The 19,315-nt window shown below is 39.6% G+C and overlaps 1 protein-coding gene across 3 annotated transcripts in view; it reads left to right on the forward strand.

Moving 5' to 3' along the window:
• The window catches only part of ttc29 (tetratricopeptide repeat domain 29), a 237,649-nt gene that overhangs the window by 131,338 nt on the left and 86,996 nt on the right, over positions 1–19,315 (forward strand). For all 3 annotated transcript variants that reach the window (XM_078406097.1, XM_078406087.1, XM_078406107.1), the window contains 2 exons: positions 3,432–3,555; positions 7,699–7,930. In XM_078406097.1, the coding sequence (XP_078262223.1) occupies positions 3,432–3,555; positions 7,699–7,930 (356 nt within the window). The remainder of the gene's footprint in view (positions 1–3,431; positions 3,556–7,698; positions 7,931–19,315) is intronic.

Raw genomic sequence — 19,315 nt, forward strand, 5'->3', positions numbered from 1 at the left:
TACTGACACTTCCGATTTTCCCTTCTGCCTTTCCATTTGCAGAGTAAAACTTATCATGTTGTGATCACTGCCTCCTAATGGCTCTTTTACCTCTAGTCCCCTTATCAGATCAGGATCATTACACAACACTAAATCCAGAATTGCCTTCTCCCTGGTAGGCTCCAGTACAAGAATCCATCTCGAAGGCACTCTACAAACTCTCTTTCCTGGGGTCCATTTCCAACCTGATTTTCCCAGTCTACCTGCATGTTGAAATCTCCCATAACCACCGTAGCATTACATTTGTGACACGCCAATTTTATCTCCTGATTCAACTTGCACCCTATGTCGAGGCTACTATAGATAACTCCTATCAGGGTCTTTTTACCCTTACAATTCCTCATTTCTATCCATACTGATTCAACATCTCCTGATTCTATGTCACCCCTTGCAAGGGAATGAATATCATTCCTTACCAGCAGAGCAACCCCACCCCCTCTGCCCACCTGTCTGTCTTTTCTATACGTTGTGTACCCCTGAATATTCAGTTCCCAGCCCTGGTCCTCTTGTAGCCATGTCTCAGTGATCCCTACAGCATCATACTTGCCCATGACTAACTGAGCCTCAAGCTCATCCACTTTATTTTTTATACTACGTGCATTTAAGTACAACACTTTAACTTCTGTATTTACCTCCCCTCTCACATCGGTCACAAATGGCCCTGCCCTTACTCTCTTTTCCCCTCTAGAACTTCTGTTCCCATTCTTCCGAGAGTCTTCTGCAATATCTCCTGTATTCCCTTTAACCTCATCTTCATATTCACAATTTGTTAACCCCTCCCCCCCACTACTTAGTTTAAAGCCACAGGTGTCGCACTAGCAAACCTGCCTGCCAGAATGTTTGTCCCCCTGCTGTTAATGTTACTTGAGCAATTGAAGTTTTGAGTGATGGAACACGAGATAAAAGTTATGCCATTGAATGTCATAGTGAAGTGGGGAAAATCTCACTTGATGAGGAAGTTGACGACATAGGTTGTCCACAAGTTCGATGGGGCTTATTAACCCAAATAGAAATCTTTGTCAGTTAGTGCTCTGCACAGCCATGGATTACTTTATTATATGATGAACTGTGAATGAAGTCCAGAACTGCAGATATCTCTCCTAACCTTATGGAAGGAAGATTATGGACAAAACAGCTGAAGGCAAGTGACTCCCTGGTTCACTCGTCCCTTCCTACCCAAACCACCCCCTCCCCGGGCACTTTCCCCTGCAACCGCAGGAGATGCAACACCTGTCCCTTTACCTCCCCCCTCAACTCCATCCAAGGATCCAAACAGTCTTTCCAGGTGAGACAGAGGTTCACCTGCACCTCCTCTATTGTATCCGCTGCTCTAGATGTCAACTTCTCTACATCGGCGAGACCAAACGCAGGCTCGGCGATTGTTTTGCTCAACACCTTCGCTCAGTCCGCCTTAACCAACCTGATCTCCCGGTGGCTGAGCATTTCAAATCCCCCTCCCACTCCTAGTCTGACCTTTTTGTCATGGGCCTCCTCCAGTGCCATAGTGAGCCCCACTGGAAATTGGAGGAATAGCATCTCATATTTCGCTTGGGCAGCTTGCAGCCCAGCGGTATGAACATTGACTTCTCCAACTTTAGATAGTTCCTCTGTCCCTCTCTTCCCCTCCCCCTTCCCAGTTCTCCCTCTGTCTTCCTGTCTCCACCTATATCCTTTCTTTGGCCCACCCCCCTGACATCAGTCTGAAGAAGGGTCTCGACCCAAAACGTCACCCATTCCTTCTCTCCTGAGATGCTGCCTGACATGCTGAGTTACTCCATTATTTTGTGAATAAATACCTTCAATTTGTACCAGCATCTGCAGTTATTTTCCTACACTGCATTGAACAAAGGATTGGTTATCGTGGCATTTTACAATAACATTCCCATACCCCAATAATGTAGCATGGCGACTAAGATATAGCCATAATCAACCATGACTGAAAGTGTCAGTCCTTTTCAATAAATGTTATAACATACAATACCATTTGTTCCATCAGTAGATTCAGTTCAATGCAAGCGTCTGTTTTGGTGCTGGCACCATCTTAATAGTTGCCATTTATATAGTATAAAGTTGGTTATTAATCACCACTCCATTTCTTTCATGCAATGCTCTTGAAAAAATGAAGAATTGCAAATAGGGCGACAAAGCAAGAATCAAACCAAAAAGGCATTTACATTAGAGCCTAAAAGGAAAATCTGCATCCACAATGATAAGAGAATTAAAGTACCATTATTATCTATATACTAAAACTCTCGATGGTTTGTTTGTTCCGGAACTATATCCAAAACAGTACACGATAGCGCGACAATTTTAGGCCCAACTTACTCACTGCTGTCCCCTTTGGTGCTAATGGAAGAAGTTTCATTGAAATTGGTGTTATATTTGTAAAGTTATTCACATTTTAAAGTTTAAATCTATCTCCTAAGGAGGGAGGAAAGGTGGAAGGAGGGAGGGGGGGAGGGAGTGGGGCAGGAGGGAGGGGGACAAGGAGTGTTGAGGGGAATGGAGTGGGGGGAAGGGGGGAGGGGAAGTGGGGAGGGGAGAGGAGGGGAATGGGGGAGGGATGGGGGTGGAGGGAGGGTGGTGAGAGCAGGGGGGATAAAGGGGGTTGAGGGGATGGGAGGGGGGAGGGGAGGCGGGTGGAGGGAGAGGGTAGGGCAGGAGGGGGGAGGGGAGGGGAGGATGGGCGCAGAGGGAGAGGGAGGGGGAGGAGGGGGGATAAGGGGGGTTGAGGGGGATGGAGTGGGGGGAGGGAGGGTTGAGGGAGATGGGGGGGTGGGGGGGAAGGGAGAGGGGTGGGGAAGGGAGAGGGGTGGGGGGAAGGGAGAGGGGTGGGGGAGGCAGGGGAGGAGGGGGGAGGAGGTGGGGGGAAGGGAGAGGGGTGGGGGAGGGGGGGAAGAGAGGGTGCTGCATCAATGCAGGAGAGGTTTAGGCTCAACGGGTCCACTTGGTCTAGCATTTTATATATTTTTATAATTGACAAATCCATCTTCGCATCATCATACATGTACAATGTCATTAACTCCATGGTTATACATTAATTGTGATATCTTAATGTTGTTAATGTGTTCTGAAACGCAATTGCAAAACAAATGTAATTGCAAGTAAATTCTCAATAGATTATAAAAAATGAAAAACAAAATATTTACACTTTAGAACTGTTTTTAAGACCTCTGTACATCCAATCATGCTTCAGTTTTTTAATTAATTAATTGAAGTATTTTGATCTGCAGTTGCTTTATAAACGACTATATATTAGCATAGCTAACAAAAAAAGTGTTCCTGCTTGTTTTCAAATTATTTCCGTTTATTTTGGGACTTATCTATTCTCTTCTTTCCTGTATCTTACTCATTTTAAATCAATATCCTTATAATGTTTAATTCTTCCACAGCACAGGAAATTCTTCTGAAGCTCTTGAATACCTGAAAACATTTTTGGGCCTGGCAGAGAAAAGCGGTGATAAATTGAGTTTGACCGATGCTTGCAGATTCCTTGGAATCATGTATAATAATCTAGTAGGTATCATTTTGTATATATATTGATAGAAATTGGATCTCATCTAGAGTTGAACATTAGTAACAAGACCCAATTTAATGAGCATCACACCATTCATGGACACCTGAAAATCACCTGTCCCCATATTAAGCCATGTTAAGGGTCCATAGTGGCTGCCTAAAACAAGAATTAGGTCTCTTAAATGTATAAATTAAGGATTTACTAAACCGGATCATGCTCGTCCCAGCCAGCACCTCACATTTGTGGTCTTGTTCCAATGGACGTACCATAAAGTGGAATAATCCACAAACAGTGACCAGGTGTCAGATGAAAATAATAATTTGAAAACATTTTAACTGATTTAAATTCATTAAAAAACATTAATAACTAAAGTTTTTAAAACAATGTCACTGCCCTTCCCCAGCCAGATTGACAACTCCTTCAAGCAAATGGGGCTGTGAAACTTTTACCAACCCCACAGGTGGCATAAAGTTGAGAAGTCTGATAGGAAATGTATCTATCTTCTCAATTTCTCCTCGAGATTTGTGTTGGGTTTAACCTTCTGCACAGGCCTAACTTCCTGCAGCAGTGCTCAGACACAGAAGTCAGGAACACAATGAACTGGACTTTTCCTCTGATTCTCTTCAACACCACGAGTATTCCCTTAACTCAGTGGGACAGGCAGCATGTCTGGAGAGAAGGAATGGGTGACGTTTCAGGTCGAGACCCTTCTTCAGACCATCGTGAAACATCACCCACTTTTTCTCTCCACAGATGCATAAGTTCACAAGGTTAATTCCCGGGATGGTGGGACTGACATATGATGAAAGAATGGGTCAACTGGGCTTGTATTCACTGAAAGTTAGAAGGATGAGAGGGGATCTTATAGAAACATATAAAATTCTTAAAGAATTGGATAGGCTAGATGCAAGGAAAATGTTCCCGATGTTAGGGGAGACCAGAACCAGGGGTCACAGTTGAAGAATAAGGGGTTAGGACTAAGATGAGGAAAAAAAATTCACCCAGAGAGTTGTGAATCTGTGAAACTCTCTGCCACAGAAGGCAGTGGAGGCCAATTCACTGGATATTTTCAAGAGAGAGTTAGATTTAGCTCTTAGGGCTAAAGGAATCAAGGGATATGGGGGAACAGCAGGAATGGGGTACTGATTTTGGATGATCATATTGAATGGCGGTCCTGGCTCAAAGGGCCAAATGGCCTACTCCTGCACCTATTTTTTAATGTTTCTCCGCTGCCTGAGCTGCTGGGTTACTCTAGCTTTTTGTGTCTATGTTTGGTTTAAACCAGCATCTGCATTTCCTTCCTCCACTAGTTTTGCCTTCTTTGTTTCAGGTTCCCTAAAAAAACTATGATTCAGGATTCTTCACAATTATTGTGGCTTAAGTAATAACTGCCATTGTGGGTAATGTCAAGCAGCTCTGGGCCTGGATGAGTGTCTGTCAACAGACTAAATCTTTTTTTCAGAATGACACAGGATAGTCAGAATCATCTGATTATTTAACACCATCAATAGAATATGTGGAATGGTGGAGCAATGATACCCTCACCCCGCACTCTTATTGCTCTACTTGCAAATAGAGTGTAGAATTGAAATAATGTTATCAAAGTACCCTTTGGGTGTGTGAACTGCATAGTAACCATATAATTTTTTAAACCTATCATTATAGGTCCTATTAGTTGTGCTGGGTGAAGCTGGCAACACTTCCTGCTGGTCAGAATGGTCTCCTTATACTGTGTAAGGTTTCGTCACAACTTGGAATTGAAACCTCCATGATCCATGATATTGTGTGCAATGTTGTCCAGCATGTTATTTAAGACAAGAAGCATTTCCTGACACACTTTAGTCTGCAGTGACCTGAGCATCTAATTCCGCCACTTCAATACCAATGTCTGAGCTCCTCAGCTGACCCCTGTGGCATCCAGTTCTCCTGACCAAGGTACTGGGCAGAGAATCATCACATGCCAAGGTCTCCTCTAATCTAAGTAAGGACATGCTATGATCATGCATGAAACTGGCACTTTAACTGAACAATAGCATTTTTATGGACATTTGCAGGATCACCAGAATTTCCATTCCAATATGCCATAAGATAAATTGCAACCTAGGATGAAGGAATTATGTCGAAACATGGAAAGAATGAAGCAGACAACATTTGCATTTGGAAATATCTAGATGTGAATACCTATTATTTTGAGTTGTTAAAGACCAGTGAGGGTTTCACAAAAGCAATAGATATATTTCAGAATATGCATTGAAAAGGGAATGGGTGAAATACAGAATATTGTGATCGCATCTCTCCAATACATTCTAAAATAATCTTTGAAAATCACCCAGTTATGTTCATTTTATTCCATCTTTTAAGACAAAATGTTCTCAGATCATTAAATAATAACTTTCTGTTAACAGTGGTAACCAGATTTCGGCTTCTTATGTTTTTTATTATTTTTTTTAGATGCTGACTGACCTGCTTTCAATTTATATCATTTACAATAATCACTTAAGAATTGCGGCATTCATTTTTCTCTTTGTCATGATATCCACGTTCATTTGATATTGTCATTGAGCTCTCTTTTGCATTCCCATTAAATTACCAGAATTAGAGATAGAAATGTAACGAATATATATACTTACACCATCCATGGAAAGTTGCGCTTAAGTAATATATTTACATATGCTTTTGAAGTCATTTTCTTAAGATAAGCAATAGTAAAAATAGATTATAAAATAAATAAAATGCTGTTTTCTGTGAACTATCTGCCAATGTAAAATAGGATTTTAGAGATTATTCCTGGAACAATCATTGACATGAATTCATTGAATTAATACGTGGACAGTAACAGTTTTTATGAGTTCACTACAAGTGCTGCTTCCTACTGGAAGTTCCCAATTGTAGAATTACTGCAGTAAAAATGCTAGTAAATCATTGAGGAATATAATATTACAGGCAATGTTAGTTGCTTCTACTGCCAGCTAGAAGCATTAAAAGAAAATTGAAGAATGTTATGTGAAAGGAAGTGAGAGATTACAAACTGTAATCAAAATAGTTTTAGGAAACTAAAACTGTTCTGACCTCATCTTTGTTTGGCAGACAGGTTGATTGGCAACAACAATGAATGATGTCAGTTGAGAGTTTCACTCTGAAACAATGTCACTGTGTTTAAGGCTGAAGAACCACCTTTCGCTTAAATGCTCTACTTCACAAGTAGGACCTAATTTGCAAACATAACTAGAAAGGCATATGAGCTACAATTTTTTGACAATAGCAGTGACATTGACAATGACCTTGTCAAAAGCACTTTCCATCTCCTTTGAGCATACTTTGAGATATTACTTATGTAATATTACATGTAGCATACCAAACAAAAATGTATGTGTGTCATGATTGTCTATATTCTTTTCATCCTCCGCTTTCCTTCTCAAAGAGGATTTTTTTAATTCTTTGAAAATATGTGCAAAAATGTATTATTTAAATGTAATGTTAAAAAGTGTGAAGTTGTTTAGAAAATTCATTGATTATAAATTGTTTTGAGGTAATTGTGATGTGATCATTGCATACTTATACATTCTGACCAATTAATATTTAAAGAAGACTGCAAAATATATCAAAACCACATATTAGTACTTGAGACCATTTTTTTCAATATTTTAAGTTTGATAGATTTGGGGATTAGAGCAAATTTACACATGTGCAAAAAGAAACATATGGCTTAATACAGTGGGGAATGTTCTTAATTCTTAGTATTCTTTGCTAACATAATGAGAAGAGATGTGAAAAGATCATCATACTTCTCAGATTAGGTTCAATGCTAAGATTTGCACCTGCTCACGTTTCACTGTTGACTTAATATATGCCTTCATGCACAGCCTAGAATTTCAAATTGCAGCAATATTTTTTCACTTTAATGTATTTTAACAAGAGGTGAATTCCCAACACAGAAAGATTACTGATCTGTTTTTGTTGCTCAAGCAATGAGACACGGATTTTGTCATAACCTTTGTGATACCCAAGGGCATGTGTATTAAGAAGTAACCGCTGACTGCTCTGTTTTTGTTCCATAATGCAAAAAATAGTGAGATAAGTGGCATTTTCTAACCCAAAATCATCTTTGCCTCACTGACCTTATTTGTAACATTTCATGACAGGGTCAGTATGATGTAGCCTGCGAGTATATTTGGCGAGGATATGAGATTGCAATGACCTTGGGTGATATCCATTTAGTAGAGATAATGCAAGTTCACCACGGAATCTACAAGGCTCACATGATGATGACCTCATATTGTCACCACGTTGAGGCTGCTGGACATGTGAATCTTGAGCACTTGGTGACATGGAAGGATAGTAGATTAGACATGTTCAGTGTCTCCAAAGCAGAAGGTAAGGTGTTGATACAGAGCGTGTTAATGGATCTGCATTGTTAATGGATGGCTCATGATGTATTCACCCTAATTGTTTTTCACATCAATCATTGTTTTATTTCCTTACTTCATTTGATTTTAAGATTACATTCTTTCTATCGGGAAACATGGCTAGATGTTTGTAAACGTAATGCAGCTAATAGGCCATCCAGTGTGACTGATTACATGATTAATATGTTCATTGATATTAGCAGTTGGAGCCTGTTTGCTTGAAAATGTCGAAGATAGACACAAAATGCTGGAGTAACACAGCGCGACAAGCAGCATCTCTGGAGAGAAGGAATGGGTGACGTTTCGGATCGAGACCCTTTTTCAGACTGAGCAGAGCAGTCGGTGGGTCATTCTGAAGAAGGGTCTCGACCCAAAACGTCACCCATTCCTTCTCTCCCGAGATGCTGCCTGTCCCATTGAGTTACTCCAGCATTTTGTGACTATCTTCGATTTAAACCTGCATCTGCAGTTCCTTCCTACACATTTCGCTTGAAAATATCTTTCTGCCATCACAGTAAAAGGCTGAATAAAATGATGGTTAGTCTCTCCTAATCATCTGGAGTGTGAGCAATCTTGTTCATCACCCATGCACGTTCCACACATATTTCCGCAGCTGCAGTGCCATAGCCTTTCTACAAGCAGAGTGATCCATGAGTAGCAAGCATGCCTCAGGTGGCATATCAACTGTTTTTAAAGTGTTTCTGATATTTTTAAATATTTAAGCAATTGACAGCACTAAAAAATTTTTTTTAACTAGGTTTACGTAAAAAATATCTTTATGTGCCTCAACATAAATATTTTGAAATTAAGAAAAATAAAGAAAGAAATCACAAATCTACATTAATCTTTACAATCATGGTTGACAATCCCATTCAAATGAATGGGGTTACACTACATACACCAGCTATCCCTGATATAAAGCTCAGTCAGAATTACAGTACATTCAGACCTTGAAGCTCAATGATTTGTGTTCCAGAAATGGACTCAAATTCTGATTCAATTAGTGCATCAGTACGTAACCTTAAAATTTATTCCTGACCTCTAAATTGCAATGAGTAAGCACACTTATCGGAGTAGTATAGTACAGAGTAGCACTGACTCACACACTGCTGTGAGATGGTAGTTCTTTATAGAACAGAACCGTCAGCTGAAGAACAGCACAAGTTGGTCCTTTGAGGTTTGTTTTGGTCAGTGTAAGGATGCTGGTTAGGTAAACAAGATCATGTGGAATAATCAAGAAACAAACAGAAGATGATTATGTGCACTTCATTCTTTATTAACTTAAGGATAATGTTTTATTTTTTTGTACAATTAACTTTTATGAAAGGCATTTTACAACATTGGATGCAAGGTGAGAGTAAATTATATTTTCCGTGATTTCTTGTATATTGTATTGCTCTTGGTTTATTGTTGCCATAACATACTGAGTGAGATACAGTGTAAAACTTTGTTTGCATGCTAACCAATCAAATCATTCTATACATGAGTACAATCATGCTATAAACATGTACAACAGGTAGCTCAAAAGTAAAAGATACCAGAATACAGAATATAGTGTCACATTGTTGTAGTGTTGCAGCCGCATAGAAAGTGCAGATGAAAAAATTCCAAGGGCTATAATTAGGTAGGATGGGAGGTCAGGATTTAGGGGAAAACCATTGTCTGAATTCAGAGAGGAATAAGGTGTGTCCTAAATCTGGTGGTATTGCTTTGGTGACAGTGTAGAGTAAGGGGTTATTCCTTTTTTTTAAAATATGCAACTTTATAAATATATATTCTTTAATATCTAAAATGTATTTATTTCACTTACATTTAAGAATGATGGTTAAGTATGATTTTCCAATGTAAATATTTGCTTTAAATCATTGATGTGACTAAACTTATGCAGAAAATCATTAAGACCTGAATATTTTTTCTAAAGAAATTTCAGGTGGTGCCATTTCAAAATGTTCTTGTTCTTCTCAGTGGTAATGGTTGAGACTTTGTTCTGTTCATGGTAGGTAATATAGCCACGGTTTTTGATGTCAAGATTCATGAGTATAGTTTCCTTGGTGTCATACAGTACTCCATCACAATCCTACATTGTGTCTTCCGGAAAGACTTTGTGGCATCAGTTTTTGCCCTCTCCCCACAAAAAAATGTTGCTGGTGAAGGACATTTGCAAAGTAAATGCCATTGCCTATCAAGGAGCATTTATTAGCATCTCCCTGGAAATGGTCGTTGTCTGATGTTTATGTGTCACAATATATTAAAGTTCAATACAATTATATTTTAAGTCTTTTTAAATTGATTTAACACTATTAGTAGTTTTTATTTATAATGTTCCTTAAATAGTGCAAATAAACAGTATGTTTTATTATTGGAAATGGTATTGAATATTCAGTGCACTGAATACCATCATATTGACAGAATCTCACACATGCAACAAATAAAAAAAACAATTAATTGTCACATACAGCTCAAGCTGAATTTTGAACTGACATTGATTTGTTTGCACTCAGATACTTTACGATAGTCCACAATTCTTTTAACCATGAACAGTTGAACATTATATTAAGCAGTAACATTTATAGGGATCGTGGACTATTTACGTTATAGAAGTTGTATTATTTCTTTGGCTGCTGGAGCATTTCCGCATTTGATGATTTATCATATTTGCTCATTTGCAGCATTTCACACTTGTGAAGGGATCATGATTTGTTTATTCCACATTCTTCCATGAAGGGGGAGGGGAAGAACAATGGAGGACCCAGCGTGGGGAGACCGCCGTGAGAGGGGGGAGGGGAAGAACAACGGAGGACCCTGCGTGGGGGGACCACCGTGAGGGGAGAGGGGAAGAACAACGGAGGACCTGGCGTGGGGGGGACCGCTGTGAGGGGGGTGGGGGGAGAACAGTGGACAATAGGGGGGAAGGGGACAAAGGACAATGGGGACCCAGCGTGGGGGAACTGTTGGTGGGGGTGGGGGACAAAAGAGGGAGCCGGTGTGCTTTATAACTTTGTCAGAGCCGTAGTAAATACATTGTGTATGCAAGCAAAGAATTTCACTGTGCCTAGTCACATGTGACAATAAAGTATTCCTTCCTTCCTCTTCCTCTGCACAAGCTACATTTACCCATCATAGCAAATTAATGTCCGAAGAAGGATCTTGACCCGAAACGTCACCCATTCCTTCTCTCCAAAGATGCTGCCTGTTCCGCTGAGTTACTCCGGTTTTTTATCGCAAATGAATGGTTTCTGAACCATAAAGCTTGTGAAATGTCTCGTGACTCTGCACTAGAAACCATGCTGCTAGAAAGTAAAGCAGGGAACACATTACTATTATTATCAAGCAATGCTTCCGCTAACAGAAATACTTTGGAAGGACTTTGCAGTATGTAGCTGAGTAGATTAACAAGATTTGCAAATGAGAAATCCTGAATATTTTTAGAGAACATCCTTTCTATCACCTATCGGGGGAGGAGTAAGGGGAGGTGTAGGGAAAATGAAAAGGAGGAAGTAAAACAGGAAGAGAAAGGAAAGACCGTGGGAATACAGTTCCTTTACTCCTGAAATCTACATGGATAAGTAATTCATGTGCAAAACTAATAATAACCACTATTGCCCATTCATCTTAAGTCCAAAACTCCGTACCAATGTCAGTTATAACTTGTATTTTCCAGCAAAACCAGCCAGCAAAGCATTGAGGGTTGGTATCGGTGCCATGATAAGAACAACCTGAGTTTTCTTGCAGCAACCTTAACTTATATGGTCACAGTCTGAGCTTGGATGATGGCAATTCAGAAATTGTACAGAACAAGCTGCAGTAGTCCAGCACTCGCATCTTTAGCACAATTTATGCTGCAGTGGAAGCTAAGTTTTTATCCATTGGGTGCCAAGTCATGCTACATTCCACAAGTATGCGAACAGCGATGTCTACCCACTCCCTTATTCCATGTTGATAAGGTTTGTTCAAGATTCAGTGCAATTTCTGGGCCAACTTCCTGGGTATTCTTATTTGGCCATTGACATTCTGATCTGAGTTGCCTTCAGGAGACAAATGTTAGATGTATGTGCTGGTAGAGGGGAGAAGAGGGAGTGTCTGGAGTGAAACTCGTCCTTGATTATGCTTCTGGCCTGCCGATTAATGTGAAGTGAAGATGGAGTCAATGGAAGGGAGGATTAGTTTGTGTGATGATCTGGTCTGCATCCACAATTCTCTGCAATTTCTCGTGGCCTTGGATGAAGCTCCCAACAAGTTGTGATGCATCCCGATTAAATGTTGGTGAGAGATGTTGGGGTCATGCCGAACTTCATAAGCATTCTAAGGAAGTAGATGCGTTAGTGTGCTTTCTTGGCCATTGCTTCGATATGGTTAGTCCAGGACAAGTTGCTGGTGATATTTACTCTTAGGAAGTTGAAGCTTTCAACCAGCTACACTTAAGTTCCGTCAATATATACCAGGATATGTGTACCGCTTCGCTTCCTGAAGTCAATCACTATCTCCTTTGTCTTACTAACATTGAAAGAAAGGTTGTTGTAGTGAAACCAAGTTATGAAGTTCTTAATATTTTGTGGTGCATGAGTCTATGACAATTATTTAATGGTGAATACATAGTTACTATCAATATAAATACAATCTATAGGAGAATTAGTGCTTCATGGAGTTTCCATATATATTTAAGACGAGGATTATATTCAACGGCTAGTGTCAATTGCTGCACAATTTTAACATTGGTTTACAAGGGGCTGTTGGTTATTTTAAAAGAACAAATCACTTTCTGCATTTTAATAAAGCAGCTTTAACAAGCAGTGCCTTTACAAGGTTATATTTTGTTTAATGTCATCATCCCTTTCAGCTAGGCAAACAATTGTCAACGTACACAGAGGGTTAAAATTAGGCTGTTTTTTTGGAACATTCAGATTGGCGGCTGCCAGGGAGATACTAAACTATCATGGCTAATGACATGTAGGTACTGAAACTTCAGACCTCTCAGGTGGCTCCAGCCAACCAGATCCTTCAGTATGATGAAAAGGTTGAGATAAAATAAACTGACAGTTGCTAGTCAGTGCAGGCAGCAGACTGCACCCAGGCAGCTGAGACCCCAGGAGTCCTATTTTACAAAGGCTTTCACTGCTATAAGCAAAAACTCTGGAACAGGCCAGATTGGCAGCTGGTGGTCGGTAGGGGGGAGGGGGTGGGGGTTAAGGGAAACTGGATTACCCAGGAATTGTTGACTAATTAGAAGCCATTCCCACCTACTTAAAACTAGGCCATTAAGGAAAAATACAATTCTCATTCTGCTATCACCACAGCACATGACATTGTACTCCAATCAATAGCCTCCCACTGACTGCCTCAGCATCTACAAATAAATACACTGCAGTTCAAGTATGCAATGATTGAGTTGATACAGCAAAACTGCAAATTACTCAACAAAAAAATCTTTCAACATAAAGATAATACGGCAGCACTTTGTACTGTGGAGATGAAATAAAGAAATCAGTTCCTTGGTATTGACAGTTGTAAGAATGAAGAACTCCAGAAATGAGAGATCAATAACTGTTGCATTTTATCTTGTAATTCCCCAGCATTACAAGTGAGAATTTATGGTTCTTCTATTTCAAGTCATCTTTCATTTAAGTAAAAGGTACAGTTGGGAACCTGAATTTTCAAAACCAGCCCCATATCTATCATGAAGGGGAGGGGTGCAGTGGACATTACAAAGCTTTAAAAGCAATGCCACTAGCATGTGTGCCACTAATTGACTTGAGAATGACTTTCAGTCTCAGGTGTCAAATGCAATAATTCTACTATGGACTCTATTCCAAAATATAGATTTTTAGATAATTGGAAACACAGCCCAACCATTCTATATTTTTCTAGTGCAATGCTGGAGATTGGAAGATCAACTCGAATTGAGTTTTGTTATTTCTGCTCTATTTTTATGCTAAGAATATGTGATTAAAAAACAGGTTTTCTGTATTATTTCAAATACTTGAAGGACAAGCAATTTCCTTCTTTGGAAATCGTGTGTTCAAAGCAAAATTATGCACTAAAAAACTGAACTGAAATTGAATTATATTGGGAGTGAATTTCCTCATCTTAACCATTAAAAGCCAATGGTGCACACCCTGTAGGTCAGCATAGTAGTGCAGCAGAGACTCGGGTTCGATCCTAACTACGGGTGCTGTCTGTATGGAGTTTGTATGTTCTCCCTGTGAACGTGTAGGTTTTCTCCGGGTGCTCCGGTTTCCACCCACATTCCAAAGACATGCGAGTTTGTAAGTTAATTGGCCTCTATAAATTGCCCCTAGTGTATAGGATAGAACTATTGTACGAGTGATTATGGTCTGTGGACTTTGAGGCCAAAAATAAACTGTAAGCCTATTTGGATTTTTTTTTAAATTGGTTTCCTTTCCCAACGATAGAACACATTCCAAGAATAAATGACAACCATGCAGGATGTAATTTTTGTAGAAACAAGGAACTGCAGATGCTGGTTAATACACAAAAGGTATACAAAAGTGCTAGAGTAACTCAACAGGTCAGGCAACATCTCTGGAGAACATGGATAGGTGATGTTTCAGGGTGAGACCCTTCTTCAAATAATCCATGTCCTCCAGAGATGCTGCCTGACCTGACTTACTCCAGCACTTTGTTTCCTTTTGAGGATATACTTTTTATTTTAAGAACGTTGCATTTAATTTTCAATTATGCAGAGTTAGTGGTGACCAATCCTATTTCTCTCGTATTGTCTAGTCAATCCCTGAAATTATATATATAAATAACCCGGTCATAAATGTAAATGAGTTGGTAAGTAAGTTTGCTGAAAACACCAAAATTGGAAGAGTTGCAGACAGTGAGGAATGCTGTCAGAAGATACAGTGAGATATAGATCAGCTGCACAAATGGGCGGAGAAAGGGCAGATGGAGTTTAACCCGAGCAAGTGTGAGGTGTTGTACTTTGGGAGGTTGAATGTAAGGAGCAATTATACAGTTAATGGCAAGACACCTAACAGCATTGATGTGCAGAGGGATTTTGGAGTCCAAGTTCATTGAAGGTTGCAGCACAAATAGCTAGGGTGATAAAGAAGCCATATGGTATGCTTGTCATTGTTAGGGGCATTGAATATAAGGATCAAGAAATCATGAGGCTCTATAAGACTTTGGTTGGGCTGCATTTGGAGTATTGCGTGCAGTTCTGGTCACCCCATTACAAGAAAGACGTGGAGGCTTTGGAAAGGTTGCAGAGGAGGTTTACCAGAATTCTGCCTGGATTAGAGGATTTCAGCTACAGGGAGAGGTTTGATAGACTTGTATTGCTTTTCCTGGAATTTCAGAGATTGATAGAGATATAAAAAATCATGAGTGGCATCAATAAAGTAGAGAGTCAAAATATTTTTCCCAGGGTGGAAATGTCCAACACTAGAGGGCATAGCTCTAGGGTGAGATAGGCGAAGTTTAATGGAGATGTGTGGGGCAAGTGTTTTACACAGAGGGTGGTGAGGACTGGAACGCATTGCCAAGGGTGGTGGTGGAGGCAGATGTGATAGTGGCTTCTAAGAGAATTTTAGGTGGGCACATGGAAGTGCAGGGAACCGAGGGATATGGATCATGTACAGACAGATGAGTTCACTTTAACTAGGCCTCATATTTGGCACAAACATTGTCGGCCGATGGGTCCACTTCTGTGTTGTACTGTTCCAGGTTCTCTCAAAGAAATACAAATGGAAAAAAACAAAAGTTGAAAGTGATAATATGGAACAAAATAAACATTTTACCAAAGAAATAATTAAGGAAAAGCCAGAACTAGTCTATAAATATTGAAAAATTGTTCTTTCTGTGGTTACTTGTGAGACCACGTGTTGGATTACAGAGGGGAGTCTTGCAGTCAGGGATGATGTTTAATCAACCGGATAGACTTCTTAGTGAGCCATTTCACAAAAAAAACCTCCTGCAGTGAAACCTCTATCACACCCCACCAGTTTACAGCAGTAGTTACCAAAAGTTTCAAACATTAATTGCAACATAATGCAAGCAAAGCAAATAATAAAAAGGTATTGCCCTTAATAAAATCAAAATAATACCAGAAGAAGACTGTATTCTTTAATGATGAGAACAAAAATGAGAGGAATACTGTAATGGCTGAAATGGAAATTGTCTAAATATGGAATTTCTTCTCAAGCAACAATCTTGAAAAAGTCTTCATCTCAGTCAAAACAAAATCATGCGTTAATGAGGTACTGTATGTTGGCACATTGATTCTGCAGGCTACATGGTGAACTGCTTGTGAGTTGAAAACTACTTAAGTGCCTGTCCCACTTAGGTGATTTTTTTTGGCGACTGCCGGCGACTGTCAATGTAAGAAAATAACTGCATATGCTGGTACAAATCGAAGGTATTTATTCACAAAAAGCTGGAGTAACTTAGCAGAGGACCTGCTGAGTTACTCCAGCTTTTTGTGAATAAATGCCGGCGACTGTCAAAATCATAGCAGATCGCCGAAATTTTCCTTTACCCGATGACAATGACCACGACAATGCAGAGTCAGGTCGAGATTACAGCGTCTTCTGAAACATCGCGAAAATTCCCACGCTCTCAATGATTTTCGCTGAAATCATTGACAAGTTGGTAAGTACTTGAAAGTTTTGAACTATAACACCTTGTATGGGTTACTTAAAAACCAAGCTTCACTGTAACAAGGAATAAACTGGATTTACTTCCAGTTTACTAATAGCTGTATTAAAAATATATATATTTAAGTGCTTAAGTGGATTTTTGTGAAAAGTGTGTGGGAGATGCATATCTGGTTTCTGAGTTGCATATCTGGGTTTGGAGCCCACTTTAAATGTAATGGCTGAGGCCAAAAACATTGCGAAAATTCCCACGTTTACCTGACCGTCAAACTGTCGCCTCCAATCTACCTGTCAAATGTCCTGACGGTAAATGAATTGGTTAAACACAAGCATTTTATGGTATTTTGAAATGACTTTACTTATTTTAATATTATGTGCTTCTAAATGCACCTAAGAGAACCTATCAAACCTGGGGACTGCATGCGACAGCGCCCGCAATAAGCAACGATACCTGGCGACAAGCCAGCTGTCGCCGAGAAATTTCAAACCGGATGATTTCTCAGTGACGCACCGAGATCCACTACGATTTTTGGAAGACTCCTCACGATCATGCCCATGACACCCCGGCGAACTGTCGGCGACAGCCTAGTCGCCGGCAGTTGCCTTAAAATCGCCTAAATGGGACAGGCCCTTTATTCAAATGTTTACGAAATAACCCATACAGGACATATGTTAGTTAGACAAGATGATAAAGGCTATTGGTAACACTGCTTTAGTTCAAGAGATGGTGACTTTCATCACTAATATGGGTGCTTTATTAAAACATGAATTAAAGCTGAAGAAATACCACTTTGGGATCTGCTAGCAAATGGTTTTAGCACCAAAGGTGATTCAAGCTCCATAATATCTCAATAGTTTATTTCATTCAGGCTGTTAGATGCCTGGTTGAATACTGGAGACCATTCAGTAAACCTTGGCTGGATGACACAGCTTCTGAATTGATATCTTTCAGGTTCAACAACTTAATCAGTTCAGAATAAAAAAATGTGCCTTTTATTTTGCCAGCTGAAGTTTGTGACAGAGAAGCCAACACTGATAAAATCAGTTGAAGCCCTTGAAACTGAAGCAACTCATGTTTACCAAGTTTATGAAATTACTTGACTGAGTTATAACCTATCTTCAAAAAAAAAAGTCTGAGGATTCTTTGGTGATTTTTGGCCTGAAATCTGCAGTCCTCTGAACTCCTAGTCAATGAACATATGTGAGGATCTGGAAGCATTTTTATGATATTTCTCTCTCCAACATTTGTCAAGTGGCAGGAAACAATGGGGCACACAGAAAAGTAACTGCAATTTCAGAGTGAAGATTTGTTTTAAGTTAATGTGCAAGTCATTTACACACCATGCAATGATGAATTCCTATGAGTCCTTGTTGATTATAGCTTAATTTGTAATTGTGTGCATGGGAACATGATCAAAAAGTGCAGCAGAATCAATTCATGGGGTACATGATAACTGCTAGCAGCTACGGTGTTTGTGTACTATGGATCAGGAGTGGGTAGAATGCACAGTGGCTTGAATTAACCAACATTGTTTGTTATGTGTTGGCAGTACCCATAGCTATTATATATGTGGCGCATTTGTTCTTTCAGTTTCATGTCATCAACGACTGCAAGGAAAGAGCATCATTGTCTGCAGACTCATTAAATATGAATGCCATGATTTACTACAATGGATTTACTGAGTCTCTATCTTGTATTTGGGCACCTGCACTTAAAAACCTGTTTTTGTGTCTTTATCTAGATATACATATTATTATGTATTTATTTAAAATATCGTCTTGTAAGCATTTTTGTAGAAAAATGTGAGTACGCATACACATGTTATTTCAGTTTAGTTGTACATGTTAAGGTTGCAAGAGATTGAAAGTTGATAAGCATATTTTGGCTGGAGTTTATCAACAGTCAAAGTCAATTGATTTTAGCAAATATTAATGAAAAACCAAAGAAAATGAATATAAACCAAAAAGATCACTGAAAAATGCAAGAATTACTTATCTTTATTATTGTACCTTGAATTAATGCCTTAGTGACTAAAAGGAAGTAGATTTTCATGTGCAAATGTTCAACATTGAATATCTGATCCCAGCATAGTTGTGATAAAGAGCTTAAAGTAATACCTCCTCTTACATATAGTTGTTGAGCAGCAGGTTAAAGTTTTACATCAAGGTTGTGGATCCATTTAATGGTTTCAGTTGGTAGGTTTGTATATCATTGCTAAATTATTATTTACAGTACAACTGTACATTGACAATTAGTCACATCTCCAGAAGGTGCTCTTCTTTTCTTATTTTCTTCATGTCTGTCGGCTTACAGACGGAGATTGAAGCACGAGGAGTGTAATACAACAGTAATCTGGGGAGGCTGAAGGTTTACTTCAGGACTGTCTAGACTCAGTGGACTGGAACATATTTTTAATTTAGTTTGGAGATACAGCATGGAAACAGTCCCTTCAGCCCGTCAAGTCTGCGCCAACCAATGATCACCCATACATTAGTTGTATCCCACACATTGGGGCAATTTACTGAAGCCAATTAACTTACAGACCTGCACGTCTTTGGAAAGTAGGAGGAAACCGGAGCGCCGGGAGAAAATCCATTCGGTCACAAGGAAGAACTTACAAACACCATACAAACACCACCCATAGTCAGGATCGAACCCAGATCTCTGAGACGATAAGGAGCAGCACTCCCGCTGTGCCACTGTGCTGCCCCTGGATCCTGTTCAAGACCTCTTT

This window comes from Rhinoraja longicauda, chromosome 1 (assembly GCF_053455715.1).
Source record: "Rhinoraja longicauda isolate Sanriku21f chromosome 1, sRhiLon1.1, whole genome shotgun sequence".
NCBI classification, from domain to species: domain Eukaryota; kingdom Metazoa; phylum Chordata; class Chondrichthyes; order Rajiformes; family Arhynchobatidae; genus Rhinoraja; species Rhinoraja longicauda.